We start from the raw sequence: 11,889 nt of genomic DNA, 5'->3' as shown, positions 1-11,889 counted from the left end.
GGAACACATGAAGAATGGAAATCGAGTTCAAGGCAACAAATGTACCAATAGTTGTGAAATCTATTGAGCAGCACGTCTGTGATATGACGCCTAAATGACTTTTCTATTATTTGCGCATCTTATGACCGGCATGAAGTATAAAATATGATATCACAACGTGTGACATGGAACTGGTATCCGCCTTACACATCACTCCAACCGTAACCCGTGCGAGCACTATATAACAGACATTGAAAATATCTTATGCAGCCGTACGGCAATTTTATGGCTGCATAAATGGCGATTTTTAAGGATGTTCACCACCTACGTCAGGTCTGCAAAAACTTGACGAACAACGCCACCGATAAACGGCTCCAGGACTACTTTTTCCACAGGACTTACCGCGCCTGGTACAACGACTCTACGCAATATGTTTATTACATGTTGAGTTCGGTCACTATAGGAGCCAGTATCGTGGTTGGTTTTCATCAGCTGGATGGCAACCCCGACGTAACGTAAGTCTTACTAAATGCCCAAAACTAGGACGATAGTTCTTTTATGCTTATCAATAGTTCTATCTGGTTTTTTGAAGTCGTTTCATGTGCCTCTATATGGGCTTTGTGATTGTTAAGAATGATATTTGATACTCCATGCGCTCCAAGATTATTATTAATCGCAAATTATTTTTCAGCGGGAGGGTTCGTCATGGAAGATTGCAGCTACCTGACAGGCTCATGTTACATGCTCATGCCATTCCATATTACAACCACTCGTTGAGGTATGTCAGTACATTGTGTCAATGGTCAAAGTGATGTTACAGAAACTTCGCAATGAAATTTACTGGATCTTTAGTAGACAACGAACATGATTACAGCAAAGAGATTACGCACGGTATGTTAAGCCGCGGAGCTATGCCTACATCTCTGTTGCAGCGTATCGTCCTACCAGAGCGAAGCATTACGGTAGATACCCGTGCTTCTTCAGCGCCCCCAAGTACTTTGTGGATTGTCCCGATTATGAAAAAACGCTTCACAAAAACGTCGAGGCCAAATACAAAGTTAGTTATTAGCCGGCGTATTTCATGGTTTCCAGGCCCTTGGATACTACGATTATGTTGCGTAGACAAGGCCTGCATGTCGCAGAACCGGCATAAATGTGAACGGTAAATAAACATATCGGGAAAGGCGACATAAAGAATGTAACAAACTCTGTGTATAAAATAATTTAATTCGAAATTTGTTCTTCATTATCACAGCCTATTGCTGCGGTTGATGAGTCCTGGGGGACTCAAGGTTCTGCCCTGTCGCATATGGTTGAACGTATGAGGATTGATGCTGGTTATGACTCATTTGTTTGTTGATACCGGGGATATGCATATATCCCGGCGCCATTGTCTGTGATTTGGGGCGCGGTTGTATCGGTGTGTTCGGTGTAAAAGTAGTCTGTGGCGAGTTGCCCAATCCCATCCGATTAGAAAACTGCAACATATTGTTCAGTCCATTGACACCACGGGAGGCCATCGTAAACGTGTTATAAGAACCCATTGCACGCCCCTGCGGAGCGCGACTCATCAAGGGACGTTGTACTCCGGGGTTATATATATCTTTAGGGCCCATGAGCCGAGGAATCTGTGCCACAGCCATACCTTTTCTCAAATAGCCATTACGAGAATTAGCCGCGCCATGCAGAGCGGCGAATCCACGTGGGTCTTTGGCGAGCTTCATGTTGTTGAACTGCATAGCATTGCCAACTTTTGGCTCCATTTTTGGAATCAGTTCATCAGGTGTGAATATATCTAACATGAAGTTGTAAATGTCGTTCTTAAAGATAGCGGCTGCAACATCTTGCCTTTGCAAGGTGCAGCGGCTTGTGGTTACAGTGCAGTCCCATGACTGCAAAGTAAGGTCTTTTATGAGCATTTCACAAGCTTTGGCTAGTAGTACCGGTGCATCTGCTGCGATCATACCCGGGTGTTCACCCTCCTTCATTATTTTTTTTATTCTCGCAATGGGCAGATTGTTACTCTTGCCAGAAGGGCGCCCTTCACCCGCCGCTGAAGAACGATCTGAGCCCTGGTTGTCGTTGTGTTTGGCTTGCCAATCCACTCCATCTTCCAATAGGTCAGCATCACTACTGCCGGACATCGTTGCCCACTGTGTCCGGGAGATAATCCGGTACGTCTTGATTAGGACCACTATACAGCATAGGTGTAACGCAACACTGCGCCATAAAGTAACTGGTTATCTATTTTTACGATTTTAGAGCCAATTATTACTCCTACAAATGGTGTATCGCCTTTTGATGTAATATGAGCCACACCACGCGCCATAGTCACAACGTTTTGGTACCCACTCACACCGATAGGGCACACATTCGTCAGCTTATAATACCACATAGTGTAGATAAATAAAGGGTATCTATCAACGATATAACAGCGCTATGCTCCCCTTCAAGTGGTCACTGCAAGTTCAATGTGGATCTTTCATGGGCATACTTGAATATCACCCCGTTTTTACCATTGTATCAGTAGTTATATCTGTGCATTACCAGAATGGAGTGAATTCCAAAATAAGGTAATTTATGACCCGTCGTAGAGTACATGATTCTAGCAGCTTGGTGTTACGCCTACAATTATATCGTTTAGCATGTACACATCTAGATCTATGTTAACTAATTATGTCGAGTTAAAATGTTTGATACATTTGATGTGTACTACGTGGTCTGCTTGCTTTTAAAACGCCAACATTAGTTGTTCAAAATCACATTCGATCTTCTATCCACCATACTGAGCTATACGACCATAAACGCCCCTTTGTGGACCTAAAATTAATCTAAATTTTGATGTAATTATATACCTTTATTGGATAGTTTTTTATGTATTCCATGGTTGCATCAGAATGTTGACGCATATTATGGACCAAATGAACCTACAAGCTAACCTTCAGACATGAGACAAATATATTTGGATTATCCTTTGATGAATATGAAATCATGATGTGGTCTAACTTCTGTTTAGTGCGGTAAGTAAGCATTATATCTCCCCAATATATAATCGATTAACAGGAGGTTTATTCAAACTTAGGATGGTTTAACAACGTTAATTATGCACCAACATTAGTTCATATAGCCAAAAAATATCGCAATCCTTTTCGAGTTGTTTTACTGCAAATCTGAAATCATGGACTCGATAGTGGAATCCTACCAAAGCCCTTACGCAGGGTTTCCTATGCACCCGTTCTTATTAAGATATCAGATTGAAGATCTACCCTCATCACAAGGTAGGGACATATTATTGTGTCAATATTTGGAATCTCAGGAACAGGAGCAAATGTTGAAGAATTGCAGGATAATTATCACGATGATGCTAAAAGAGTGGAAATACAATCAGCCGATTTCGGAACATTGGCGTGGTGTTCTGCTATATGCGAACAGGTCTGCAAAGAGAGAAATCTCCCCCAATTCGAAATATTGGGACAACTAATCACCATGCTAAATTGCGATGAGAATGTCATCGCGGCCAACTTGGTAGATAAGTTGGGATTCGAGTATGCAGAGTTTATAACACAAGTCATACAAAATCGAAAGAATTTATTACGTCAATGGGAAGTACAACTAGATATACTAAGTCAGGATATACTTAGAGGTAGAATCGCCCAGGACGGTATTGCAGAGATGCAGGCACTTTTGCTCCGGTATACTGGCAAAGGCATTGATTACCATCGACACAACATGTTAGCAGGACTTAATTTGATAAGTCCAGATGAGCTTATGAAGTCCATGGAAGGGCAACAGCGCATCAATACTGCATTGGGTATACCTATATACATACCTCCTAAAAAAGACCTAAACATCGAGCGGGAGTATCATGAATGCTATGACAAAGCAGTCATACCTCCCTTATCTAACCCCTTTGTAGCAGTAAGTTATTCAACTAACTTATTATATCTGATCTGCAGAATGAAAATGACCTGATAAGAATCGACTCTTTGCCTCAGTGGGCTCAAAAGGCATTCGCAGGAATTGAAAAACTCAATACCATACAGTCTATGGTATACAATACAGCATTCAAAACTTCACAAAATATGTTGATATCTGCACCTACAGGTAGACAATGACAGTGTAAACGCCATAAAGTACAGGTTGTGGAAAGACCAATGTAGCGCTTCTCTGCGCCTTGCAGAATTTTGAATCCTACTTTAACGGTGGAGAGAAAAATACTAAGGTAGTTTACGTAGCTCCCATGAAGGCACTAGCATCGGAGGTCACAGGCAAATTTTCAAAATCTTTGGTAGATCTGGGTCTCCGAGTTAGAGAAGTGACTGGAGATACACAGGTCCCAACCTCAGAGCTGGGGAGTATAGATGTGCTTATTACAACACCAGAAAAATTAGATGTAATAACTCGGAATTCGTACAGCACGGGCACGCAATCTGATGACTCATTCCTCACGAAGGTTAGCTGCTTGATCATTGATGAAGTTCACCTCCTTAATGATACCAGAGGCATAGTTTTGGAGACAGTAGTGGCACGTATATTAAGGTAAATATGCCTTTATGATGTTATAAAGTGCTCAGGTTGATTGAGTCTACACAGGAAACTAGAAGGATTGTAGGAATATCCGCCACCCTCCCTAACTGGAAGGATGTAGCCGAGTTTCTACGCGTGGCTCCGGAGCATGCCTATCATTTCGGGCCCGAATATAGGCACGTGCCTTTGTCACAAGTATTCTATGGGTGAGCTTTGCAGTATTATTTTCAAAACTTTGCAGTGTTAAGGGCAAGGACATTACCGGGACAATGTATGAGATCTGTTTTGACCACATTATTCAAACACTAGAAAACGGGAAGCAATGTATAATTTTTGTACATTCCAGGAATGAAACTTCAATGACAGCTAACAAGTTGATTGAAATGATACAGGAATCACCGAGTCATCAAAAACTATTCCAGCCAAACCGAGATATTTACCAACGATTCCACAAGCAGCTGAAAAAATCTAAGCATGATAATGTTGAACGGTTTGCTGAATATTGCATGTCTATACACCATGCTGGAATGGTGAGAAGGGATAGAGACGTAGTCGAGAACATGTTCAAAGAAGGCCTAATAAAGGTACTAGTATCAACTTCAACGTTGGCTTGGGGAGTCAACCTGCCAGCGAACTGTGTCATAATAAAGGGTACATTTATAGGGGGATTGGGAGTGGACCGGAACATCAATTACCTGGAACTCACACAAATAATGGGAAGAGCTGGAAGGCCACAATTCGATACGTCAGGTACAGGTGTTCTCATTACGGAACACAAAAATCTGAACGATTACATAAAGATGCAAACCGAACAGTTACCCATAGAGTCCCACCTCCATAGACATTTGGAAAATGCATTAAACGCCGAAATTGTATTAGGCACGGTGGTAGACGAAGCTGATGCTGTTACGTGGCTTAGGTATACATTCCTTTATGTTAGGATGCGCAAGAATGCTCTTAAATATGGAATTAAGAGTAGTAATGATGGGGAAATATTCAATCAGCTTCATAAAATAGTGCGTGACGCTGCAATTAACCTGGATAGATCCAAGTTGATTAGGTACCATGAACCTTCAGGGGAATTTGCGTCTACTGATTTGGGACGCATCGCAGCGAGATATTATGTCGACTATGAAACTATATATAACTTTGCTGTATCTTTGAATGCAGAAATAAGCGCTCCCACACAACCAGTGGCTGACAACAAAGATAACACAGAGCAATCTTCTCAACCGCCGCGCCCACTGATAACTGATGAATATATACTAGAAAGGGTGTGTGAATGTAAAGAGTTTGAAAATCTTATGTATCGCAATGATGAACTGGAAGAGCTATCGGACCTCATGCGCCATAGCATTTTCAAGCCTACACGAGGGTTAAACCATATAACGACCAAAATAAGCTTGCTTATAGAGGCACATATCAACCGAACGTATATCAAGTCTTCGAGCCTCATTAGCGATATGAACTACATTATACAAAATATAGGCAGGCTACTGTTGGCTTACTTCGAAGTTTCCATGTCAGAGACCGTATGCGCTCCTCCTATAGGTAACCTGATATACAAATGGGCCTTAATGTTTGAGCGTCAAATATGGGATGTTAAATTGCGACCATTAAACGTCTTGTATCATTTCTGTAGACCATATCATGCAATGTATGATAGGGCCAAAATGCAATCCAGCAAGCTGCCAACACTATCAGAAGGCACAGCAACAAGGCTCTCAACATATAATTTAGAGTCACTAATGGATCTAACACACTCAGAGTTTTCGCAGTTGGTGAAATCGAGAAGTGAGGCATCTGCAGTTGAAAGTTTTTTAGGTTTTGTGCCATATCCACAGATTATACCTTCCTCGCGTCCAATAACATCGTGTATAACCGAGGTAAACGTTAAAATCACGCTGAAAAATAACTGGAGCACGCGCTGGAATGGGAAAAACGAAATTTTTTACATTTGGTTGTGCTCCGAAGAATGCATTCTGAACAAGTCCAAGGTTATGCTGAACTGTAATAAAACGTCCGCCACCGTAGATATGTTTGTGCCTCAACGTGAAGATGATACATACTTTATCCTTAAGGTATTTTCAAGTAAATGGTTGGGATTGAGCTTCGAACAGCAATTGCGTACAAAAAGGTTGGCTTATGTGGAAGAAGGTTACACTAAACTCCTGAAGCTGTGGCCCATGCCTACGAAGGCATTGTGTGACAAGTTTGATTACCAACACAAATACTTCAACCCTCTTCAAACACAAATGCTTTCCTATTGTCTTTACCACGATGACAATTTGCTAGTAGGGGCACCTACCGGTTCGGGTAAGACTGTGGTTGCCGAACTGGCCATGTTCAGACTGTGGCGCACTCAAGTTTGTAAAAAGGTAGTATATATAGCCCCTTTAAAGGCACTAGCCTATGAAAGACTCAAGGATTGGAACAAAAAATTCGGAATGTTCAAAAAAGTAGTTGAGGTAACTGGAGATTCAAGAACCAGTGTTAAAGAAATTGTAAATAGCGACGTGATAGTCACTACGCCTGAAAAGTGGGATGGCATTTCAAGACACTGGAAAACGCGTAAATATGTCCGATCGGTAGGCCTTATAGTTATAGATGAAGTACACCTTCTTGGCGAGAGTAGAGGTGCCGTTTTAGAAGCTATTGTAAGTAGGCTCTGTTTTATATCTAAATTTACGCAAAGTAATACGCGGTTGGTGTGCTTGTCTACTGCTTTAGCCAATCCTGGAGAAATTGCTGATTGGATCTCTGTTAGCTCGACAAAGGTATTCAACTTCTCACCAGCTGTTAGACCAGTGAAATGCCACCTATATATAGACGGGTTTCCACTAAAAGCATATTGTCCAAGGATGAATTCTATGAATAGGCCAGCTTTTTCCACAATTATGCGTCACGACATATCAGCACCAGTTCTTGTATTTGTTTCATCAAGGAGACAAACAAGGACTACTGCCAGAGATTTCGTAAGCCTACTGCAGGTTAAGTCATTAAGGTGGACCAATATTGATATTTCGGCGAGGCCATTTATCGATGAAAACTTGAACGTTTTTGTAGAACATGGAATCGGAATACATCATGCCGGACTGCACGACAGCGACCGCATACGTATAGAGGAAATGTACCTCAAAGGGGAAATCAAAGTATTGATTGCAACCGCAACACTTGCATGGGGAGTGAATTTGCCGGCTAAAATAGTTATTGTTAAAGGTACTGAATATTATGATGGGAAGACAAAGAAATATGCGGACTACTCTGTGACGGATATCCTGCAGGTATGTGAAACATTCGATAATACAAAATCACACAGATGGTGGGAAGAGCTGGCAGAAGGGTTTTTGATAAGGAAGCATATGCATATGTATACACGGAATCTAGAAAAGTGGACTTCTACAAAGCTTTCATGTTCTCACCCTTTCCGGCGGAGTCTTCGTTTCATGAACGCCTACTAGACAGTATGAATTCTGAAATAGCATCTGGAACTATTGCAAATAAAGCCCAGGGACTACAATATCTTAAAAATACTTTCTTCTTCAAAAGATTGAAAAAGAATCCGCAATATTACTTGAATATAGACCTATTTAATGGCTATGAAGGGGAATTGGCTATCGAAGATTTGACAAATTGGGTAATCTCCAAGTGCGTGGAGAAACTTAATGAACTTGGGTGTATATCTACTAAATCTACTGCCACATCTGTATATAACGATGACAACGTCTTCATTCCTTCTATCATAGGAATTCTAGCATCACAATATTATATATCTTGCGAAACTATGGCCAACATAATGTCATCACTGTCAGATAACACGTACTACGACAGTGTATCCAAGATATTACGAATCATCTCTAATGCAAAGGAGTTTGGAGAAGTACCTTTGAGACATAACGAGGATGTATACAATATGCAACTATCAGCGGATGCTGTAATGCCCATAGCACCTGCTGAGGCATCCAATCCTCATGCAAAAACATTCCTATTACTACAAGCAAGGCTTTTCAAACTAAAAATGCCAATATTCGACTACAACAACGACCTTAAATCCGTCATGGATCAATTGCCACGTATATTCCAGGTATCTGTTGCGGAGTTACCAATAAATACTTTCAGGCTTTCATTGACCTTATGGCATGCTATCGCAATTTCAAGAATATAGAATATGCAATGATGATATACAAACACCTGGTCATCCAAAGCAATCTTTTTGACCCGATATTAGACTTCAACGATCGTTCAACCATCGAAGCTAGAGTAGTGAATGTGCGATCGAACTCCACGTTACCTATGTCCAATATCTCCAAAAGAGGTATGACCTTCGTGTTGACAACACATACTGTTGCAGATAAGTGGTGTCGTTATGAAATGGGTGATATCAAAGAAATTGACATTGTTGTGACTGTAGATAACCTAACGAATACAAATGACATGTATTATCTAACACTCTCCAACATCTACTCAAACGCTTTATACGGATTCAAGAAGATTACTCTACCTGGGGATTTCTCTTTCAGGTATGGCATCTATGAATGTGAAAAAAATCTACAGAATTAAGTTGGGAGGAGCAAGAGGTCACCTAGTGATCAGAATTGTCTTTACGTCTTGCAGCTCATCCACCGTTGATCAACAAAAGGTTTTAGTATTATCTAATAATTAGAACTAATGTGTCTGTTAAGCGGTGTGATGGTTAAGCTTTTTGATATGCTTTGACATTTCGTAAATCATTACCCTGGTATTTCTTTCTCGATAAAACCAAATAGCTTGAAAGAAGAAGAAACACAAAAATAGGGTATATATGTTGAAAATGGCCAAAGATATGTGTTCAAAAAATGCGATGACAGGTGCGAATATATGATTTGAGCATGAAACAATGAATGAATATAACGGTCCCATTAGACTGCATCCGATTTTAGTGCCATCAGCGCCGGAAAAATGAGGTAGCCAAACCAAGTATGACGAATCCGGTGGATTATATCTTATGCAGACACATCCAAATCGTCTACAACAATCCAGAACCTGTAGTCGTCTTAAAATGGGCATATATTTGCTCAATTTTATGAGTGCGATGATCACGTGGCAACGTCCCTTATTTTGTTTAGGCACCACTCCAGTAATGTGGCAACATTGCCCCTTCAATTTATTAAATGCCGATGATCCTTTTTCTACAATCACAGTCTGTAAGATAAATGAACCGGCAATTTTTCTTTCCTGCAGCATCTTATTGAAAACAGGTTTCCTTGGAAGATCGTCCACATATATTATATGGTATCGTTTAATGCCCAAAATATTGAGTATTTTGGAAAACTCTGAATCGATATCCCTTCCGTACGTGGTCACGTTCAATGTTTGGTACGTACGTCTTTGAACTTTGTTGGCTACATACTGCAGATGCTCAAGACATGACCCGAGAGTAACATCGCTGTTGTCCTGCTTCTTCCTAAACTCAGCCACTATATTTTCCAATGCTTTAACTCGCTCGGATATCTGCAATAACACATGTTCGTGGCCTTTCGTTTCCTTCATAGCCTTTATACGTTGGTCAGATATGAAATTGGAATCAGGTATATTTTCCCATATTCCTCCACTTCCATCTCCTTTTGCTCCAACATGGTTGCCATCCATGTTATCTATATGCAATCTCGTAAAGTTTGTGTTGCTTCTATCTAATGAATTCGCAATCTGTCTAACTAAACCCAAGTCTTTTGTAACACGGGATACAACATTATCTTTGTAGGCGACGTATGATTTGAGAACTAAATCCATCAAATACTTCATATGGTCAGCATTCTGGAACATATGTGCATTGATCGTTAGGGCACATAAGTCGCGCGAAAGTATGATGGACGATATGCTATCGTCCGCAATCAGCATTCTAGTACCTTTGACGAAAGTATGCCCATTAAAAACCTCCGATATGTCTTTCTTTGAGACAGGGGCAACCTTCTTCAACTTCCTATCGCTGAAAAGTATGTAGATGCACTTGAAGGATAAATCAGGTACACGAGTAGGAATGTATCCAACAATCTTTTGATTCGATGTCAACGTGAATGACGTATATGAAAAGTAGTAATAACAAGTAAATCGTCCCAAGAATCCATATCTACGTACACAGAGAAGAATTGGTGTGCTCAGAATTCCTCGAAAGGTCCAAGGCACTTTGAATTTGATCCATCCCTGTTTTATCATCCTATAAATGACCTTCTCAAACCAAGTGTGGTCCAAAGGAAGCTGTACATGAAACAGCATCTTCCAGCAACGAGTCTTGCTCTTACAATTGGTAACATGATGCAGTGCATTATTGCTCCAGAATGATAAAAGACTGCGAACTCCGCAATCTTTCTCATAAATAAATCTTTTCATACGTGGATATAACCTATGGTTGATTCCATGCAGATCTTTACGTTTCGCCAACGATGCCATAAATTTAAAAAGCAATACATGAATTGTATCATATTTGTTAGTAATTGTAGCAGGGCACACCAATTTTGAGATTCTTTTGCTTTTTCCAAATACGACACGTCCACTGTAATTATCCGGCCACCCTGGTTGTAATTTGTTATCATTGGATGGTTCTTTTATGTGGATTGTGGCTATTTCCGTGACTTTATCCGTGTTTTGGCCATATGGTACATTCGTACCTTTGTAAGGATTGATATCGTCAGTGATCTCACTTTCGAGCAAGTCCACTGCCGTGCTTCCGTATACTTTCATGCTAGTAAGTGAACAATAGTAATTATCCTCAAATCTGTGGTAATCTAAAAATTCAACTTTTATGTACTTAGTCCAGCAGCCCTTAGTCCCTCCTTTATCACACAAAAGGGATAAATCAAATATCTCACTCTGACCCATTTCCGTCTCTAGTTCTGCAAGTATGTGCCATTTTTCGCTTGGGTAAACCGAGGACCTAGATATACGTATAGTTTTATATGTAGAAGCATAGTATTCATTTGAGATGAACGCTACATACTTTACTGAAATACGCTCGGGGAAAGAAATTATGAACCAATCCGTCTTCTGACATGGAGCAAGTAAATATGAATTTGGATCGTCATTTTGAATGCTTTTCAAATGTGAAATATCTTTGGATTGTGCCACAATGATAGCCCCTGCATCTTCAGATAAGAAATCTACCTTCAACTTGAATGTCTGACTGTCAAACGGTTTACCCTTAACTGTCTTAGAGTTATATCTCTTTGCATCTTTCACACTATTAGCAGATAAATAACCGCTCTGATAGCTATTAAATATGTGTCTTAAGCACCCATATAACGTTAATATACAGAAGATCACCTGAACTACATATCTCTTTTTGTGTTTATGTGTAAGCAATATAGACATCGTAAAAGTACGTTCAGGGTAAGTAAATCACGCATCACG

The 11,889-nt window shown here is 40.4% G+C and overlaps 4 protein-coding genes across 4 annotated transcripts; 2 read left to right on the top strand and 2 right to left on the bottom strand.

Annotated features, from left to right (window-relative positions):
• Positions 1 to 232: 232 nt before the first annotated feature.
• BBOV_I001550 (uncharacterized protein) lies at positions 233 to 1,168 on the top strand. Its single transcript, XM_001608757.2, has 5 exons — positions 233 to 494; positions 671 to 757; positions 800 to 870; positions 912 to 1,036; positions 1,072 to 1,168. Exons 1-5 carry the CDS (start codon positions 277 to 279, stop codon positions 1,099 to 1,101), a joined length of 531 nt encoding a protein of 176 aa, XP_001608807.1. The 5' UTR covers positions 233 to 276; the 3' UTR covers positions 1,102 to 1,168.
• A 56-nt stretch (positions 1,169 to 1,224) lies between these two features.
• BBOV_I001540 (Histone-like transcription factor (CBF/NF-Y) and archaeal histone family protein) lies at positions 1,225 to 2,248 on the bottom strand. The gene has a single exon (XM_001608756.2). The coding sequence runs from the start codon at positions 2,121 to 2,123 to the stop codon at positions 1,236 to 1,238; it is 888 nt and encodes a 295-aa protein (XP_001608806.1). The 5' UTR covers positions 2,124 to 2,248; the 3' UTR covers positions 1,225 to 1,235.
• Positions 2,249 to 2,925: 677 nt separating this feature from the next.
• BBOV_I001530 (Sec63 Brl domain family protein) lies at positions 2,926 to 9,170 on the top strand. The gene is made up of 11 exons (XM_051767231.1): positions 2,926 to 2,999; positions 3,043 to 3,257; positions 3,296 to 3,897; positions 3,936 to 4,083; positions 4,119 to 4,518; positions 4,554 to 4,712; positions 4,748 to 7,790; positions 7,826 to 8,590; positions 8,626 to 8,821; positions 8,858 to 9,026; positions 9,061 to 9,170. The coding sequence occupies exons 2-11, from the start codon at positions 3,158 to 3,160 to the stop codon at positions 9,167 to 9,169; spliced, it is 5,691 nt and encodes a 1,896-aa protein (XP_051622957.1). The 5' UTR covers positions 2,926 to 2,999; positions 3,043 to 3,157; the 3' UTR covers position 9,170.
• An 8-nt stretch (positions 9,171 to 9,178) lies between these two features.
• Positions 9,179 to 11,878, bottom strand: BBOV_I001520 (Sad1 / UNC-like C-terminal family protein). Its single transcript, XM_001608754.2, has one exon. The coding sequence runs from the start codon at positions 11,848 to 11,850 to the stop codon at positions 9,184 to 9,186; it is 2,667 nt and encodes an 888-aa protein (XP_001608804.1). The 5' UTR covers positions 11,851 to 11,878; the 3' UTR covers positions 9,179 to 9,183.
• Between the last annotated feature and the right edge of the window lie 11 nt (positions 11,879 to 11,889).

The sequence above is a fragment of the Babesia bovis genome, chromosome 1 (assembly GCF_000165395.2).
Source record: "Babesia bovis T2Bo chromosome 1, whole genome shotgun sequence".
Lineage (NCBI taxonomy): Eukaryota > Apicomplexa > Aconoidasida > Piroplasmida > Babesiidae > Babesia > Babesia bovis.
Note: the sequence above shows the minus strand (reverse complement) of the source record. Positions and strands in the feature narration are given on the sequence as shown.

Bases quoted from the DNA above. Each gene is read 5' to 3' on its own strand.
- BBOV_I001550 (XM_001608757.2), top strand. From the start codon at position 277: ATGGCGATTTTTAAGGATGTTCACCACCTACGTCAGGTCTGCAAAAAC. The intron at 495-670 runs GTAAGTCTTACT...ATTATTTTTCAG, and splicing joins GATGGCAACCCCGACGTAAC to CGGGAGGGTTCGTCATGGAA. The intron at 871-911 runs GTATGTTAAGCC...TCTCTGTTGCAG, and splicing joins CAGCAAAGAGATTACGCACG to CGTATCGTCCTACCAGAGCG.
- BBOV_I001540 (XM_001608756.2), bottom strand. From the start codon at position 2,123: ATGTCCGGCAGTAGTGATGCTGACCTATTGGAAGATGGAGTGGATTGG.
- BBOV_I001530 (XM_051767231.1), top strand. From the start codon at position 3,158: ATGGACTCGATAGTGGAATCCTACCAAAGCCCTTACGCAGGGTTTCCT. The intron at 4,713-4,747 runs GTGAGCTTTGCA...AAAACTTTGCAG, and splicing joins TTGTCACAAGTATTCTATGG to TGTTAAGGGCAAGGACATTA. The intron at 7,791-7,825 runs GTATGTGAAACA...AAAATCACACAG, and splicing joins CTGTGACGGATATCCTGCAG to ATGGTGGGAAGAGCTGGCAG.
- BBOV_I001520 (XM_001608754.2), bottom strand. From the start codon at position 11,850: ATGTCTATATTGCTTACACATAAACACAAAAAGAGATATGTAGTTCAG.